This window comes from Larimichthys crocea, chromosome I (genome assembly GCF_000972845.2).
Source record: "Larimichthys crocea isolate SSNF chromosome I, L_crocea_2.0, whole genome shotgun sequence".
NCBI classification, from domain to species: domain Eukaryota; kingdom Metazoa; phylum Chordata; class Actinopteri; family Sciaenidae; genus Larimichthys; species Larimichthys crocea.
Window position 1 is genome coordinate 21,565,309 of NC_040011.1, and position 20,157 is coordinate 21,585,465.

Consider the following 20,157-nt stretch of genomic DNA (forward strand, 5'->3'; position numbering starts at 1 on the left):
GGGGCCAAAAAACGACAAGGCACTTGACAGTATCGGGGTATGCCAAATGGTACCGAGGAATGCGTTTAAGTGGTTCAAAGAAGGCAAAAAATGTTAAATTAACATGTTAATACAAATTTGTGCAGTTCAGATATAAAGCAGGGGCACAGGGCGAATGTTACCAGAAATTAGCAGTCCTTTACACTAACGCTAATTGAGCTAGCTGCTCTGTCTGTCTCGTCTGACGTGCTAGCAATTAACATGTATTCTTACTGACATGAAAATGAGGGCTACAAGGACCGTGCTAGCAGTGAACATTAGCAGTAAGGAGGAAGGGGAAAGGGATGCGTAGAAACAAACAAGTAGACATTTATCATGAGGGAAGGGGAAAGAAAAAGGAGGGGGAAGAGGGCATGAGAGTGAATTATTAATTCTTAGTGGTTAATCGGAAAATAACAATAGCATTGACGGCAGGTTAAAAGTTGTACCGGGAAGGATTAGGGCGATGTAAGCATATTAACATAAATCAACTACAACAAATTGGAGCAATATTATTTAAATACTTAAAGGCTAAATAGCCTAACACAAACGGTAATAACACGACTAAAGTCGGATGCTCTATGGCTAGTCATGTAAGGTCATAGGGGTCAGTTTAGGACAGAACAAACAGGCGGCGGAAGCAAGTTCATTAGCAGGTTAGCTAGATTATGCAGTTAAAGGCAGGATCATGGAAGAGAAATCCGTGAATCCTAGGGGACTATGGTATTAAATTAACTGTGGTAGCATGATCATGTAATTTAAATTCCTTCGTGGCGATGCGCATTGCTAGCGCAGATGGCTAACAATTAACATCACATGGTAAATTAGCAGGTAGTTAAGTGGCTTGTGGCAGTGCTAAATTAACATTAGCAGGTTAGCATTAGCATATTAGCAAGTAGCATGTATTTGTATTCGTGCTAAGGGGAATTGCTAGCGCTGACGTGCTAAGCAAGTAGCTTAGCATGGTCAGCAGTTTGTCATGTAATAAATTCTTAGTGGCTAATGCTAATGGGCGGTGTGACCGCTTAGCAATTACCATTTGCAGGAAGTTTAGCTTTGGCTGATAAGTTAACAGTTAGCATGTCCCCTTACAGCTAGTGCTAACGCAGCGCTAGTTGCGCTGCTGTCTCATGGCGCAACTAACAATTAAGATTTACCATATTAAACATTAGGCAGGTAGTCGTAGTGACTAAAAATTATGGGCTAGCACTGACGTGCTAGCACTTAACATTAGCATGTATTCTTAGTGACTGAAAATGAGGTGGCTCACGAACGTGCTAGCAATTAACATTAGCATGTTTAAGCGTAACATGTTGAGCAATGATCATGTATTTTAATTTCGTAGTGGCGAATGTTAAGTAACTTTGCAGGTGGACTTAACATGTTAGCAATGATCATGGTTTTTCATGCTTAGGTGGGCTATGATAATGAGCTTTAGCAGGTAACATTAACATGTTAACAATGATCATGTATTTAATTCTTAGTGGGCTAATCTAATTAACATTAAGCAATGTTAACAAGAACATGTTAGCAATGACCATGTACTTAATTCCTAGTGGCTGAAGGTTAATTACATTAGGCATGTTAACAAGTACATGTTTAGCATGATCATGTCTTTAATTCGTCCTGGCTAATCTCATTGCTAGCGCAGACGGCTAACAATGAACATTACATGTTTCAGAATTAACATGTAGTTAATTATTTTGCTAGGGCTAATTAACATGAGCAGGTTAGCATTAGCATATTAGCCAAGTAGCAATGTATTTGTTATGCCGTGGCTAATGTTTAATTGCTAGGGTTTTGACACGGGGGCGCTAGCAATTACCAATTTGCATAATTTTAGCTTTGGCCGCTAATGTTAACAGTGAGGCAGGTCTTTACAGCTAGTGCTAAAGCCGCTAGCTCCTGCTTTCTTTTGGCGCACTAACAATTAATATTACATATTAACCCATTACAGGTATCTTAGTGACGAAAGTATGGGCTAGCACTGACGTGCTAGCCTTAACATTAGCGATGTTAGCATTAACAGGTAGGTTAATGTCCGGTAGCGTCCGTGTGGTGTGTGGTTTGTGTGGTGTGTGTGTGTGTGTGTGTGTGTGTGATGAGAGAGAGAGATAGAGAGAGAGAGAGAGAGAAGAGAGAGAGAGAGAACTGTGGTGTGTGGTGTGTGTTTGTATGTGAAGTGAAGAAGAGAGAGAGGAGAGAGAGAGAGAGAGAGAGAGAGAGAACTGTGGTGGGTGTGGTGTGTGTGTTGTTTTGTGTGATAGAGAGAGAGAGAGAGAGAGAGAGAGAGAGAGAGAGAGAGACTGTGTGTGTGGTGTGTGTGTGTGTGTGTGTGTGTGAGAGAGAGAGAGAGAGAGAGAGAAGAGAGAATAGAGACTGTGTGTATGGGTGTGTGTGTGTGTGTTTGTGGATGTGAGTGAGTGAGTGAGTGGTGAGTGGAGTGAGAGAGAGAGAGAGAGAGAGAGAGACTTAATGTTAGTCGAGTTAGCTGTCTTACGCTAGCGCTATGTGGCTAGCTCTCTGCTGTCTCTGTCGGCCATTTTACACAGACAAGTTCAAATGAAGCAATAATTCTATCTAAAAAATGGCCAATGGAGGCATGCAACTGTTGTCCAGTTGGAACGGCAGTTGAAAAATCCTGACGAGAGATAGGGAACATGGCTGAGACAGTCCTCGAAGAGGGGGCTCTATGGCCAAACCAAGTATGTCCAATCATTGAACCGACATAACGGGGGGCATCGCATCCCTTCCTGATCGTTTTACATAGTTTATTTTGGTGTCGATAATGAAGAAACGTGCCCTCAGGAGCAAGAGAGAGAAACGTTAATTCTGCCTTCCTTAAGAAAATTTCCCTCCTTTTTTAACAAGGTGAGTGAATGACGCTGGGAGGGGATGGGAGTACTCGATCAGTTGGCCTGTATGGAGCCAAAACTATAAAAGAGACAGCTTCAACGTTTAATCACTGCATCACCTCGAATTTTCCTACATTTTGAGGGGAATAATCAAGGTCTGTCGTGGGGCATTTGAGGCCACGGTAGTCGAATACGTTTTATTTTTTCACTGATTGTGTCTCCCTGATCCTCACTCAAGCTGATGATGTCATCCACTCTAGTCAAACATTCCGCCAAAAATACACACCCTTAGAAACCCAGAAATTTGACTAAAAACCTGCTCAAACTTTGAGCCTGATAGTTTAAAAAAAACATTTTAAAAACGGGTAAAAGCTGTCGAATGAGTGTCGTGAATCCCGAAAATAAGGGAAGCATACCTCCGTTTAAAGTTCAAATGCAGGATCTCGGTTAAAGTATGCCAGAGCAGTTCATTGTTGAAAAAGTCTGTTTTGAAATGGTACCTTTTTTTCAGGCCTCCCAGTCATTCCCTATGGGAAATTTTTCGCAGTTTTTCCAGAATAAATTCGCGAAAAACAAGCGAATCTCTTTAGAAAAGTAAAGCACTCGATTCGGATCAAGACGCACGTTTTGGATATATAATTTGTTTGGGATCCTCTCACACCGCTTGCGGCGGGCCGCAGTTCAAGTTTCGAAAAAGGGCGGAAATGAATAATATATGCCATGAAACACGCAAAGAAACAAAATAATTTGACGAGTGCCTACGGCACTCGTCAACTACTCCAGAGCTTGCTAGCTCTGTGAGTATTGACGAGTGTCGTAGAGCACTCGTCACTAATAATAAGAAAAGCGCGGTGGATAACATATAGTGTTGCGCTTTGCGCACGCACACTCAATAATAATAAGCCGAGAGATAATGAAAGAGTGTGCTCCTTCAGGCACACTCAATAAAAAAACGTGATACTTTGTCTGGTATAGTAATCGTGGTTATTCATTTTGGTACTCATCATGACATCTCAGCTGCTAGTATATAAAAAGTAATATAAAAAAAAAACACGTAACTCAGAATTAAAAGGAGAATTAAAGCAAGCAGTGCTGTACCAGCAATGGAAATGGGACTTAGTTGCATTTTATTTTATCATCACTACTGGTGTGAAATGACTTAACCGATACAGGTCAAGAGGATTTTCTTGTCTTAGAAACAACAACTCTTACTTCTCTAAATGACCTACCAATCCTCTGATGAACAATGTCTGGAAATGAATAATGAGCGGTCAGCAAAACAAGCGTGCCACTCTTGGATTGGTTTCTCTTCATGCAACAGACAGAAATGGTGTCAACCTAGCCTACATTTTAATGTTCTTTCATGAAAAGAATGGCAAACGCCCACAGGAGTTTTTTTTTTCTACTGACAAGCTAGCTGCTAAGCCTAATGAATGTGGTTATAGAACTGTTACAAAAATAACATTGATTTTATAGAAATTACTTTCATAGTGACAGATGAACATTTGTTTATCGTTACTACATTATTACCATTAATTAAATCTTCACAAAGGAGTAGTGCCTGCTCCATGTCTTTTCATAGCACTAAATGACAGAATGCAAACTAAAAACAAGACGAGCCATTCGTGGGCTAATAGCTTTTGTCGCATTTGACATGAGAGAGACAAAGGCCCCTTAAAAGAAAAGACTTGGTCTGATGAGAAACCTCTTTATTTGTTTTATTTTCCTGCTCTGTCTCTGAGTGGCTTTTCAATAGCTGCCTCTCTTAGAGCTCTGTCAAGTCAATACGGTGGTGAAAAAACATCCAACATTGTGATCTTATAGACTGTTTCAAGCCTGGCAACTAGCTATACGGAAGGTTTTTACTGTTTGCTTTAACCTAATAGGGAGGTGGCTGATTTGGAGGCCTTGTCACTGTAGTCCTCATCAGAGAGGAGGAAAATGGGTGGTGGAGATGCGCCGTCAGGAGGAAGCAGAAAGAAGCGCAAACGCTGTCTCTCTTGCCAAGCAGGGACAATGGAAGAGGTGGGAAGGCTTGGAGAGGAGGAAGCTCAGCTGGAGAGCAACATCAGCTTCACATCAGAGTAGGCTGCCACGATAGTCAATTAGTCACGATTATGTCGACGAACAAAATCCGGCAACAACTAATTTAGTATTCTACCGCATCGTGTTTTTATTTTTTTTAAACTTTGCTTTTCTCTGAAACTGCGGCTGCAGCTTCCACTGCCGCGTCTTGCTTTTCTGTCACACTCACACACAACACGCAGTAGTGTAATCGGCGTCAGGCCTGACTGTACCTTAAATGATACCATAACAAAGACCCCCAGGAATTCACGATGTTGCGATTTGCAACTTCAACACAACTTCTGTGAATCCCTGTGAATTCAGGGCGGTGCTGTAATTTTAACTAATCACTGCGATTTTTCTGCAACTTCCACGCAGGGACGGCGCACGGTGCAGGAGGATCCCCTCGTGGGACCTATATATATATATATATATAATATATATATATATATATATAATAAATAAATAAATAAATAAATAAATAAATAAATAAATAAATAAATAAATAATGGCATGCCGTTCAGGAAATTAAACCTTTGAATATATTGAATGAAACCTTGAATATATGGAATGAAACCTTGAATATATTGAATGAAACTTGACTGACGTCAGACTTCACGGCGTTTTGTGTAACGTGTGGATGCTATAGCTAAAAGTGAGTGACAACGAGTCAGTCCGCTCACAATCTCGTTGCAGCAATATTAAACTATGAGGACATCATTAACACTGCGTGTACGGGCCAAAATCCCGCCAATACCCCTGATCAATACCGTTTTCCTGACAAGGAAATTCGCTCCCTTTTTAATCGTGGCAGACATAAAACAGGCCAGGCAGCTGTTTATCAGGCCAACCTCAGCAAGCCTTCAACCTCACAGAGTGCCCCACAACACTCAGTGCAGGCTCGGACTGGCAGTCTGTGCTACCGGGCAAATGCCAGATGGGCCGGTCCATCTCGGCCATATTTGGGCCGGTGGCCTCCGATGTTTTTTTGTATATATGTATTTGTTATTTTGTAGCCTTTGCATCATTTGTCCAGCAGCCCAAAATGGACTTGCGGCCCATTTGCATCCGTTTGGAATAGGCTTTGGGTTGCACTGGCTAATATCGGTTAATATTTGTCTCTTGATGACAGGTTCAGAAGTTACGATTTACACAGCGGCGTGTTTTAATTGTGTAGTGCCAGTCTTATCAGCAAATTTCGTGTTCCCCGCATGTTGTGGGTATCGACAGCAGAATTTGCAGTTCATTGAATTTGTCTCCCTGAAATACCTCAGCCAGGTGAACTTGCGCAGCCACTCATCATGAAAGCTGAATTTCCTGCCTTTTTTCGCCACGACCGTTTCCTCACAATCTGAGTCGGACTCATTCTTGGGATTTGTCTTCTCTAGATCAGCGGTTTTCTAAGTGTGAGGCGCGCCTCCCTTGGGGGGCGCCAGAGGACTTCAGGGGAGGCACGCGGGGTAAAAAATAAAAATATATCTTACAAAGATAAGTGTCTCATCACTGTGCGATGAAAACTCTAGCCCACAAAGAGTAGCAAAAAAATCCACAAAACGATACAGTATGTCTTATCTTTGCTGTTTTGTGTCAAAAGTTCTATTCCCGTGCAAAAAAACAATGCTGGTGTCTCCTGCTATGTCTCTGCTTTAGTTTGAATCAATCACGAAGGTCCTGGTCGTTTACATAAAGACAAAGGGGCTTTGAAAGTGAAGTGTGGCCTGTTGGTGCAATATACTACCTTCACCTTCATCCTGGATCGTCATTGGTGGGTCAAAGGTGAATGTGGGCGGTACTAATCGATTCTCCTGACTGATTGGTCGACAGGTGTCAATCATCAAAATCTGCCAATCAGGACATCCACACCCTGTGTTGTTTTAACCTTAGCAGCACCGCTAGCTGCTACCGCGGCTGCTTCATATTCTTTTAATACCGCTTGTTTACCGCTTGGGGGTGGCTGCTTTTGAGTTCTCTTAGGGGAGGCCCACTATCCCACACTTTGAAAACCCCTGCTCTAGATCATTAGGTTTAGGAAGAAAGTAGGAACTGATAGTCTGCTTCGCCATTGTCCGTTGTTTACAGGAGAGACCGTGAAATCTGTGGATTCGCGCGATAACCCCCCAAGACCCGCCTCTTTTCACACATTAGCCTATCACAGTGGTCAAGTTTGTAAGCAACAAAAAAAACAAAACAGCAAATTTAAAAACAGCGCATGCGCGAATAGATGAAAAATTTACTCGCAAAATGCGACCATTTAGTCACAGTCTGGAGCCCTGAGGACCCTTGCTGGGCTCAAAGAGCATCAACAGGACCTGCTCACTAACCCCCCCCCATCCAATCCCCCACTTGAGAACCCAGGTCACAACCCTCCAGGAGAAGGCGAACAAGGTATGCAGTCAGCTCTAGACTTGATCCAGGGAAGAGGACGCCCCCTGCCTTGCATAGTCCCGTGGGCCGCGCCATTTAAACAACCAGGCAATTCTCATGATTGGGCATGGGAGACAAGCTTGACCACCCTGTAGCTGGCCACCTTTGATGAGGGTGTCTAGTGTTGAAAGGCCTGATTCAAAAAAGGTACACTACTGATGATGTGCCCCGAAATTTACAGCTCTCACGCCATTTTCAACACCAAGGACTGCCAAAATTTATCCAAATTCGAATATCTATATTTGCGCATTATGTCAATAACAGGAGGATAGACTAATACGAGACATAACTACACGTATAAGTATTTTACCATCTGTTTTAACATGTCTTTGAAAACATACCTACACAGTAGTAACAAAATAAGTAAATGAACTAATGCCCATCTTGCACACACCCTCATCATGGAAAACACACGAAGAAATGCATATGATGCAGCTTTTAAGTTAAAGACAATCGATCTGGCCGTCAAAGAAGGAAATAGAGCTACTACACGTACATTATCCTGTGCTCTGCTGCTCATCACACAAATGCATGTTCTGCACAAATGTGGCACCATTTAAAAGAGAAATAATCTGGCTTTCCAATAGTGTAAGATATATTGCCAAGAAGCATTGTACAACAAAGAAGTGATCTACTAAACACAAACTGACTTTTTGTCTTTTTGTGCGTAGTTTAGTTGTATAAAATCATCTGTGGCGCTGAAGGAACATTATAAAGTCTGCTTGATGTCATCAGTTAACCTGGTCTTATCTGAAGCAGGCTTATCCTTTTACTTCTGTTTCCAAACTTCACATATCCTCATGACTAGCAGATCGGCAACACGTGAACAATAGAGTGATGTAGCCAACTTGATTGTTATGCTGATTGGATAAATACATTTGGCTCTTGTAAACAATGCAACTGAGCTGTAAGGACTTAAAAGGTGTAATCTAATGACCATGTTATCTTGTTGCTTCTGTTTATAACAACACCTTAAACTCAGATTTAATCACATTTTTGAAACCTGTGATAGATAAGAGTGATAGATACATTACTGATCCTGAAAGAAAAACAAGCATACAGTAGCAGCAAGACACAGTAAACATAGAGTAGCAATGCATTAAGATTAGCTACATACTAAAATAAACATACATTAAAACTAACCGATGCTACAGTAAACATGTGTTGAAGTTAAACCAATGAGCAGATGAGCTCTTTAATACAATATTTTTTTTAAAGTGGTAAATCTCACAGGCTGTTTTCAGTCTGGCTATCATATCCAGGACAGTTTAATATTGAGAAACATTTCTATGTAGTGATTGAAAAAGACTATGTCTCTAGCACATATCCTCCAAGAGCAGAAGTTTGAACTAAAAGAGGAACAGGACCGCCTCACTCTGCTCAGCAATACTGTTCCAAAATGACTACATTCTAGAATAACTGTCAGCTTTAAAAGAGTACTGAAAGCTACTTGAGGTGTGTACTCTGCAGGCCTTAGTGGTTGGCAGTCAATCTGAAAGAGTCAACATGTGTCATCTCATGTGACCTAGCCCTCCTACCAAGTAGGCCTGAAGGTGGGCTGGACACTCAGCTCTGATCAACAGGCATTAACACTGGCAATCGTGTCAACAACTGTGTCAACACAATGCATTCCGGTATAAATTCTATGGCTTGGCACTGAAATCAATAAAATCAGACCTGCAGGCTGTGCTCTGTGAATGTCCTCCTCAAATAATAGCAGTACTGGGGACATTACAGCAAAAATAAAATGAAAATGAATTCTCTGGCCACCAGTAGAGTCTTAAAGCATGAAGCAGTACCTACAGTATTTTAAGGATCACATCAAAAGTTCTGTAACGGCTTTCTAAGATTATCATCTGGCTCTGAATTGTTGCCTCATCATCAGAATTGGCCACTGCTGTTTAGTAATGTGTTAGAGAAAAGAGAAGAGCCATTCTGCTCCAACAAAATTAGAGAATTTCAGAAGTAGGATGGTTATATGTTTTTAGGATAAGAGTTTTATCACATGTTGCATCCTCTATGCTTTAGCTCTCAGACGGGTCCATTAAGTAATTTCCTTCTAGTTTGCTAAGAGGCTTTTAGTCCATGCTTGCTTCTGACACACGCACAAAGAAAAAAACATTACCTCGCTGGCTTCATGGCTCAGGCCACGTTCAACAGAATAATCACATCACAGTAAAGACTCAACATGTTGTAAAGACACAACAAAACTGGTTTTCATTTAAGAAGTAAAATATCTAAAAATCAGGTTGGTTTCACCTTCTCAACTGTGAATAGTTGCTGACTTTATTATTTACTTTATTTTGCACAATGGTAAAGAGAATATCTGACAAAACAAAACATTAACTTTGTGAAACTGTGATGAGCATTTCCCGTTTTACTCACACTGTTCTCTGTTCTATTCTCATCAGCACAGACAAAGCTCCAGTTTAACAGCTTGAGACAAACTACTGGACTAAAGTAACAGAATCCATCTGGCTGACACACACACTCAGTAAATTTGTATGATTAGATATTTTCTGTAGTAGTCTATCAATAAGCTTTTTGTCAGCAGCAATAAATTATTATTATTATTATTATTATAGTAGTATAATGATAATAATAATAATAATAATAATAACTATAATAATAACAACAACAACAACAACAACAACAACAACAAGAAACAATGCATTTTATCATTTGTTTTCGATCCGGAACAACTGAATTTCTGATCTCATCACCGCTCATGTGATCGTGTCACATGACAGATCACAGATCATTCCATCTGTCAGCAGTCTGTTCTTCACAGGCTGTGTCCTCTATCTACCACCATTTATGAGTAACTACACACAGTAACTTAACACAATCACTGTACGGCGTGATTCTTCTGTTAGATAAAGATGTGGGAGAACAACAGTAACAGAGTTCAGACTCATCATTCGTTCACGTGACTCCGAGTCAGCTGATTGTCTGCAGTGTTAGCTAATCCACTGACATCGACATTCAGCTGTGTCGGATCTCTTAATGTTAAGCTTGTGTGTGGTCATCACAGCTATGACAATGATGCATTCATCTCGACATTACAGTGAAACACAGCTGTTGCTGTCGTTTTCTGTGCTCAGTACAGAAATACAGTTAAGGCTGAGTGTAGCACACAGTTAGCATGCTAGCTTAGCTGATTTGTCACGAGCACGTAGCCATTTTCAAAGTTATTCTGTGAGGCAGAGGAGGTGACCGCTAAACTGCGTCTGTGAACACATACTGATGCTCAGTGTCTGCGGAAACGGCTTTAATCGTCCTTCATAATGTGTAGCGTTAGCTGTTTAGCATGCTAACATTACGGCCTCCGTGTGGTGCGTTCTCGTTCACTGGGAATAAACAACATCGTATCAAAAGTCGAGGCTGAAGATTTCTTTTAACATCGACAACAGCGCACAGATGTGGACTGGATCATAATTATCATTGTTGTTATAATTCATTATTATTTCTGGAAGTAAAACCGTCCTTAAATGAAGAATTCAGGAAGTTCTTGAAGTCAATTCGGATCCCTGGGTCAGGACCGTTACCGTAATACTAAATATTAATATAAAGCATTGCTGTTTCCAAACGAAACGAGAGCGAGATTAACTCTACATATAAACTAATTAACTCTATATATTAAATCTGTATACGTATATTCTGGCTCGCTATCCTCACCGCTCGCTTGTCATTGAACGCAGCACAACAACCTTCTTAGCACTAGCTAACGCGCAGCTACCTCCAGCAGCCCGTTAACGTCACGTACTTAGCCTGGGTTGAGAGATGTAGTTTCGGGTCACAGCCTGGGTGTGCGTCCTCGCAGCTGCTGCCAAGCCGTTGATGTCCATCGCCCTGTTTGCCACCAGCGCCGTCATTGTCGGATAGAGACACAGACCTGAGAAAGCTGACGCTACGATGTGCTTTGCTAACTGCTGCTGAAGAAGATGAGTGGATGAGTGACAGCAGAGCGCCGGTCATGTGACTCTGAGGAACCGGATGTTTGATGAAGCCAAGCGAGGGGCGCGCATGTTGTGCCCGCGCATGACGGTGAGTAGGGTACTTAATCATATTTATAAATCATAATGTGTAAATGTGTCAGATTCCATAACAATACGCACCTGCATACAGGCAGCTGTCTGTAATATGAAAAGCCATAAGCTGATCATGTACATGAAGTTATGAGGAGGATGTTGGTAAAAATATGATGAACATTATCCTTTTCTTTTATCATTTATTCTTATTTATTTGCTGACTGTATTTGGCAGCCAGATCAGGCACCACAGTACACATTCTGACTTGTCATCTTTAGATGACGTATGAAAATATCATCCATAAAATAGGCCTAGGCACTGTCAGAGTGGCCAGCATTTCACACTCCAGCTTCAGCAAGCTCAACATGAACATGCATTCATCAAATATGACTTTCTAATCCACAGAGCAACACGCAGTTTAGACGCTTTTCACAGAAATCAAGCCACAACAATCAGCACACAAACACAAAGCACTTACAAGTTATTCTATTGATAATTCTAGTTCTATCAATGATCAGCTTGCTCTCCATGTTTTCATAGGGTTGAGTTGAGTCTTAATGATTTATTGGTAGTTCAAATTAGTGTTGAAATAACACTCAATTTTGCATTCAGCTGGTGCTACAGCATTCATAAATGCAAGTTATGTTTAATATTAAATGTAACATTTCGATAAACATACACCTTACCTCTGTGAATAGCCAGTGATCCGCAGCAGGGGCACGCAGGGTTTAAGTCTCCTGTGGCAGGGTACATCCTGGACAGTGTTAGCACATATAAACAGTGACAGTTAAGTTGTTCTATAAACATTAAAGTATGCTTTTGTCATGACAACTGTCACATTATCAAGTAAATTAGAAGATGTGGAATTCAAGCACTGATACTTAATATCCTTAATACCTGTGACTATATATTTTCACATACTGTCACAGTAACTGCCAACTTCCCTAATCTGTTTCTCTGAGTTTGCTCTGGAAGGCTTTTATTGTGAAATATCTGTTTGTGTTATATTCTCTCTCTCTCTCTCTCTCTCTCTCTCTCTCACTCACACACACACACACACACACACACACACACACACACACACACACACACACACACACACCAACACAATGTCCTGGTGAGTGAAGTGTTGAGTGACAGGTAAAATGGCATGATTGCACACATTTTCCCCTTAAAAACTCTTCGTTTCCTGTTTTCTCATTTTTGATCCATTCTCATTTGACGCAGCATGTTCTGCACAATAGCTTGTAAGCGACTGTTTGAAGATGATTTTGAACTATGCCCCCCGCACAACCAACACACTGGCAGTTACGCATCACATAGAGATACACACAGCTTTCTGATGGTGGAAAAGCACTACAGATTGAAGTGGTAAGCACTGCTGTGGTGAGGCTGACGGCAGCCCCTAGAGAGCTCATCCAAATGTTTCAGGCCGCATGCAAAAAATAGCAAATTAATGCTAGTGAAGAGCTTCTGCCTACAGGAGCAGTGCCCTCATTTTAGAAAAGCCTTTTTTTCCCCAGAGTCTTTTATGATGAGTTCACAGGGGTATGATTTCCCTCAAACTCCTCAGATCCAACTAACAAGGCAAGTAGGTATCATAATATTCATGATTTATTTTGTATGCCTTCTGTTGTTGTTGTTAAAGGGCTCACACAGCGTCCTAAAGAGCATCAAATTTAGTAGTTCTACAGCACACTAGGTACCACATCCAGATAATGGGCTATGCTAGGCTATACTATGCTATGCTAAGCTACATTACATTACAGTATGTTGTATGCTACATGCTTATGTTATCCTGTGTTATGCTATTCAATGCTATGAATAATTTAGATACACTGAACAAAAATATAAACACAACACTTTTGTTTTTGCTCCCATTTTTAATGAGATGAACTCAAAGATCTAAAACATTTTCTATATACATAAAATAACCATTTCTCTCAAATATTGTTCACAAATCTGTGTAAATCTGTGATAGTGAGCATAGTGGCATATCAAGATGCTGATTAGACAGCATGGATATTGCACAGGTGTGCCTTAGGCTGGCCACAATAAAAGGCCACTCTAAAATGTTCAGTTTCTTTTTTTTCTTTTTTGTGTGTGGGGGGGGGGGGTCAGAAAACCAGTCAGTATCTGGTGTGACCACCATTTGCCTCACGCATTGCAACACATCTCCTTCACAGAGTTCAGGTTCAGATCAGGTTGTTGATTGTGGCCTGTGTCCTCTTCAATGGCTGTGCCAAGTTGCTGGATATTGGCAGGAATTGGAATACGTTGTCATATATGCAAATCCAGAGCATCTGTGCCATCCATAACATGCGCCTGCCCAAACCATAACCACACTGCCACCTTGGGCCACTCGATCCACAACACTGACATCAGAAAACCGCTCACCCACACAATGCCACATACTCTGTCTGCCCTGAACAGTGAAAACCGGGATTCATCCGTGAAGAGAATATTTGAGAAAAATGGTTATTTTGTGTATGTAGAAAATGTTTTAGATCTCTGAGTGGATCCCATCAAAAATTAGAGCAAAAACGTATCATATTTTTTTGGGGTGGTGATTGGTTTGCGGAACGTGACGTGGGGCTCCGGTTTCCTAAAAGTTGAATCTGGCTCGACTTCTCTCCCGCATGCCGGTGCGTTTATTTTGTGGCAACCTCTGCGTTGGAGGCTGCCGGTGCCGAAACGCACAACCCCCACTGAAATGAACTGAAAGACCACCAGTTTTGCCACAGTGCCTGATATTGTCTGAACCCCTGCTAAGTCAGTTCCCCTGTAAGCTCTACAGGACCTTTTAGCCTTTTTTAGTTTATTGTTTTGCTTTTCATGCACAGAAATGAGTATTTAGATTCAGTCTCACTGGTCATCAACCTCGTTTGCAGCATGAATAGGCAGCGAAAAAGCTCTTTTACAATGAAAACGCACTGGCACATACTAGTGTTAATCAGGTCTTTCGACTAATGTGTATATTCTAGGGATGTAATGGTTAGCGGTATTGGAGTAAATATCTGTGAAATTTTACGTGATTAAAAATTACAGCTTATGTTTAAACTAATCTCATTATCTCAGGAGATTATCGGGATATGTAATAACAGCCTCATCCAAGTCTCGCAAGCGACTCACGATGAAGGCGTGAATGCGTAGCTTGTAACGTAGGTATCAAGAATGAAAGCATGGCAGAAAGTGCTGGCAGCATGCAGGAAATTAAAAGGACGAAATCTGAGGTCTGGGCGTATTAAGAATGCAATTAAGAATATCGTGATAATATCGTTAGCCGTGATAATCTGGTCACTATAATCGAGATGTCAAATTTTCCATATCGTTACATCCCTAGTCTATTCATTTTAGTATATTATTTATTAGTTTAGTCAAGTAAAACGTTTGGCTTGTATTTGTATTGTTTACATCATATCATCACTTTTTGAGTTATTTCAATCTATCGCAAGGTTAGTGTGAAAGGCACTGTTTTCTCACATAGTGTTCATGTGACTGCTCTGTGCTCTGCATTTACAAACTCTGGCTGTATGTACAGGTCTGCTCACCTGCAGCATTATGCAGCCACCTGCAACTCATTCAAAAACTGGACTCACTTACTTGTTCACTAGCATACTTTTTTATTGTCTGGGTTCAGCTTGAGAGGTGAGGCTGAATCTAAATCAGATAATGCAGTGATGTGTTTTTTAGTGCAAAGTTTTGACCATCGACATTCATCCTGAAATGTATAAACTCCTTCCAATAGCAACAACAAAAGATAACTGACAGAAAGTTAGGTTGACATTACACATACAGCAGCTGATGATGTCATGTTAGCTTACCTTTTCACAGATATCAGCATGCAGTCTGCACAGTGTGTTCCTGCTTTTTTGTTGCTGTTTAGATAGGTCAAGCAGCTAAATAAACTTCTGTTCAAGGAGAATGTTTTAGGAACTGCAGTGTCTCCGTCAGATGATTGCAGATCACTGAACAAACTTAGCATTAAAACGGTAATTCATTAATTTGTCCATGTTGTCCAGGTTAGAGGTTACTCTTTATTCAGAATTTGTTTTAATCTTGTTTTAGGTTTTGAAAAAATGGTTGTTATTTTTCATCATAGTCTCAACTCATAAAATTCTGTACTCCACCTGTACAGCAGCAAACAGCAGACATCGTTAGAGAACAGCCGCTGAACAGAGTGGAGCATGTAGTAGCTAAAGAGACTTTTTTTTTTACTTTTTGATATCTGGTGGAAACCGAAATATAGGAAAAAGCTGAATGGGTATTAAAATTATAGTTATAAAATGTACCATGCATTATTGTAGAACAAAGTCATTGTTAAAAGTTTAACATTAAAAGTAAAAATTTCGTGTGGTGGTTTGGATCTGGAGGGGAAAAAAAATCTCTTTCAGTGAGTCATTCTGTTGGTGCTCCATGCTATCACATTAGCAACTTGGTTGGTAGTAGTCTTGTTGGTCAAAGTTAGAAGTCTGACCTAAGTAAAACAAAGTTGTTAGTCCTTTTATTAAATGTCTGCCTGTAGTAGTAGTCTGCTGTAATTTAAATATTTTGAAATGAATCCTGTATTGATGTAGACTTGAAAAAAATGTGATCCTGTCCTCATATTGGGGATGTGCACTTCCAGGTGCTGAACAATGTTAGTAGTATTTGTGTCGAAGTCCAACTTTCACTCCTTCTAGCTCCATTTTGGTCTCCACCACCTCCTGAGAAAAATAACTGTCTCTTTAGCGGCTAAATGTTCCACTATGTCTGTGTCTGCAATAGTGTATCATAATTGGGACCTTCACCGGGCCTGGTGCAAATATTTTTTTGTGGCTTCACGAGTGCAAATGCTTGTGTACACACACACACACACACACGCATGCATAGAAGAAACACAACCTCACAGACAGTTGCTACATCACCATGGAGAGACTCACCATACAACTCCTATCCTGAAAACCCAGTTAGAACCTGTCAGTGCAGGGCAACAGAACTGAAGTCAGAGAAGTGTTCAAATGTACCTGCACATTGTCTCAATGACAATAAAGTTGTATTTCATTGAAGTAGAATGGAATCACCAAAGTCCTGCTTATAGACAAAAATATATGACATCCACAGTGATTAATGTGAATTAATGGAGTTAAGCCAGGCCAGGCCCAGCTCGGCTATTAGTGTCTGCTGTTTGGTTCTGGGCAGGTAGTGTACTGTGTACTACAGTACTTAGTACAGTGAGTTTATCTGAAGCCAAAACACTGAGCTCAAAGAGACTGAAACATTCTATAGAGCTAATGAGATTTGCATCTTCAGGTTGATCACCACAAAAAAACTTTTTTACATTTGATCATTGTTAAAATAAAAATATTCCTAATGCAGCTTTAAATAGGATTTCTTCAATGAATGAATAATCAAGCAAACAGAATGAATGTGCATGCACGTGCTAGCACTACTGTACATAATATATATTATTTTACTTTGTACAAAGTACTATTTTGTATTTATTCTGTGTAGCCATTGATAACATTGTTGGAATTGTAAAAGCAACATGAACATATCTTTGTCTTCTAAACTGAAAAGTGTGTGCCAAAACAATACAGTAGTAAGAGTGTTGCAGCTGTAATTAAACATTGTAGTATTTCAACATTTGGAAATTAGGGTTATTGCGTGGCTTTATGGGAAGCGCTTTACTGAATACACAAGTGGAACCTTTGCTTTTGAGGACTTTCCGCTCCCTTCACTGCTTTGATGACTTAATGGGATTAATTATTCTTTGAGGAAACAGAGTGACTAAGCTGTGCAGGTTTTTCACAGGCCTGAGATGCCAAGAGGGGAATCCTGCAGATTCTTAGCAGTGCACAGCTTAATTTTGCTAGACCAGTGTGCCAAAAGAGGGTTGCTTCTTCAGACTTGTTAGCGCATTAATCCGCCGCTTTCCTTCATGGCACAAAAAGGACAAGGCCAAGGAAAAAGCTATATATATATTAAAAACAAGACAGGATGTAGCCTTTCTTTCACTTCCCAAGAGCTTAAAAACCAGACCATGTGATGGGAGAAAATGTGTTGGTGGTCTGCAGCAATGACAGCCCTGTGCATTCACACACACACACACACACACACACACACACACACACACATACACACACAGGCATGCACACTCTCTAACTGAAACCCCTCACTTATACAAAAACCCCAGCCTTCCTTCTAATTGGACCTAGGGTAAGGGGAGAGAATGGATGGGGGTGGCTATGGGGAGTGGAGAGGGGGCAGGAGGCGTAAATGTGACCTCTTTTTTTTCCTCTGGGGAGATTCCCAAGACACAGTGGGGAGGATTTTTTCCTTTGGGTCTGCTCACAAAAGAGCCTCAGTTTTCTCTGTTACTGGACAGTCCCTGAATTTCTACTGTGATTATCCAGAGGGGACAGAACTAAACTCAGAACAGGACAGAAAATTGTCTAAATGTTACAAACATACTTCATCTTGCAGTTGTATCTTTGTAAACCACGATATGCCACAGTGCTGTGTTCTCTTCCCCCTAAGTTCATGTATTGCTCTGAAGTCCATTTCTTCTGCTCACAAACCACTTCAATAAAGGTTGGACTGCAACACTGTTACTGATGTAAATGTATATAAGTAATATCAGCAAAATATTTTTTAATTGAAATAATACTTAAAGTATTAACAGTATACATTATGTGTTCTAATGTTGTAGCTGGACTGGTCACAGCAGAGCTTTAACCATTTAAAATATTGTAGGGCAGCGTTGGGGTTAATCTTTAACAATGCATCATGTTTAATAAGCTGATCATATGTTTTATATGTAAAATATTAATCTGCAATCTCTTATTTTCATATACAGTGTTATTATGTGTGTTTGAATAAGGACTTCAGGGACAGCATTGTTCTCTTAATGGTGAATGAACCACAACTCTGCCACGGCACACCGGCACACCACAGTGCAGGCCCCGCCCCCCAAAAACTGAGGAAATATGCAAAAGCTGAGAAAAGGTTAATTATTGAAAAAAATATCTTAACGACTAATTTTTTCCACATGGCTAATAGGCTAATAATTAAGACTGTGAAATGTGATTGAATTTTTGGTCAAATAGTATGAATGATATTTCTGGCATGTATAATAATTTACAACAATCTAGTAAATTACACATTATGATGAGATTGGTTCTTTTCCATAATGACTGTCCAACAGGAGGAAAATGCTGTAATTTTAATGCCCTGCCTTCAAATATAGATGAAATGATTTTTCTCACCTTAAAAACATGCACCACCATGGCACTTTTCAGGGCTAATTGTCATATTCTGGTTCCTTATCAGGTGACAACAACCTGTACTAATCGGAAGCAAAAAGGTAAAGTAAATCTCACCGCTGCTTGTAAAGCTAAATGTTGTGATCTCATGGTCTTCATGATTGAAGATGAGCAAATAAACGTTTGAGTCAACTCTGTCATCTAGATAAATCCAAACTGTAAGCATCTGTAGTATTTTTAAAAATCGAGTCCCATCTCACATTCTCCACTAGTTGCTGTACCATTTCAGGCAAATATGAAATTAATTAATTACATTTTTTTTTCAATTAATTAATACTTAATCTGCTTTAATTAATTTTGAAGCTAACATGTCCATTGTTCTCTGATTCCAGCTTCATGTGAGGATTTACTGCTTTTCTCTGCTCAGCTCTTTGTAAACAGAAAAAACAAAATGCGTGAAGACGTCACTTTGAAAATGATAGCAGACATTTTCTCTGTTTTCTGACATTCTATAGAAAATAATGAAATAAATGAAATAATTAGTTATCGCCCTCTTTTTGTTCACATCATGACTAGTGGTAACTCTAACTGTTTTTTTTAAACTTGTCATTCCAATTTGTAATGCTACTATTAATAATTTGACTTTTAACCAGAAATTCTACATTTCCCTCCACTTCAGTCAAAAATGAGTGGTAATAATTACCTTGTAAGTCATATTACCAAAAATAGTGAAAAAGAACTGTGAGGAGCATACACATCAGGCCGTGGTGTGTGAGGTATAATAGTCATGAAATTTATCACAACTTGATTCATAGCAACATGTATGAAATAAAAATGAAAAACACACCTGTCTTTGTCTGTAGCCATATACATAATATATATGCACATTTGTACCACACATTTCACAAATTTCAAGATATTTCACGACAACAGCACCAAAGAGCTTTTGATTGATTCCTCAAGCCCACTAATACATTCATTCATTCATTATTTTCCAGATATACTAATAATCTATTAATTACAGAAGATAATAATTTACAATAAAATAACAATTTTAAGGTACATTTCTCATTTCCAGTACTTTTATACTACAATAATTCCACTCAGTCTCCACCATGCATCAGTCTTCTTAAATCTTTTATGAGGGCTGTGAATTTTGAAAATTTCACACTGGGAGGAAAGGTTATTCTATTGTCTTAATGATTGAAAAACCTGTTACCTTGTAGTATTCAACAAAGCAAGCAGTTTACTAAGGCTGAAAAGCTTTTCTCCAGGAGTCCCCCCTCATTCCTGCACTTAGCTCCAGCGTGGAATAGAAAATGTACACCAAAACTCTTGAGTAGTCACAGTGATATTAAAATCACAGACAAAGAAAATCAGGTACTGCATCTTGACAAAAATGCCACAAAGTAAAGATTTTGTTGTAAAATGTTAAAAATCCCTGGGCTGGTGTTTAGCTCAGTTGGTAGAGTATCCGCAGCATGTACAAAAGCTCAGTCCTTGCTGCAGAAGCCCAGGGTT

At 40.0% G+C, this 20,157-nt stretch overlaps 1 protein-coding gene and 1 long non-coding RNA gene across 2 annotated transcripts in view; one reads left to right on the forward strand and one right to left on the reverse strand.

Moving 5' to 3' along the window:
- The window catches only part of atp6v1ba (ATPase, H+ transporting, lysosomal, V1 subunit B, member a), a 56,537-nt gene extending 45,182 nt beyond the window's left edge, over nt 1-11,355 (reverse strand). The window contains exon 1 of the mRNA XM_027279604.1: nt 11,128-11,355. Coding sequence (XP_027135405.1) covers nt 11,128-11,236 — 109 coding nt within the window. The 5' untranslated portion in view covers nt 11,237-11,355. The remainder of the gene's footprint in view (nt 1-11,127) is intronic.
- On the forward strand, nt 11,303-20,112 carry LOC113745916 (uncharacterized). Its single transcript, XR_003462485.1, has 4 exons — nt 11,303-11,408; nt 18,231-18,379; nt 18,704-18,737; nt 19,029-20,112. It is a non-coding gene; the product is annotated as an uncharacterized LOC113745916 (long non-coding RNA).
- Nucleotides 20,113-20,157: the final 45 nt, after the last annotated feature.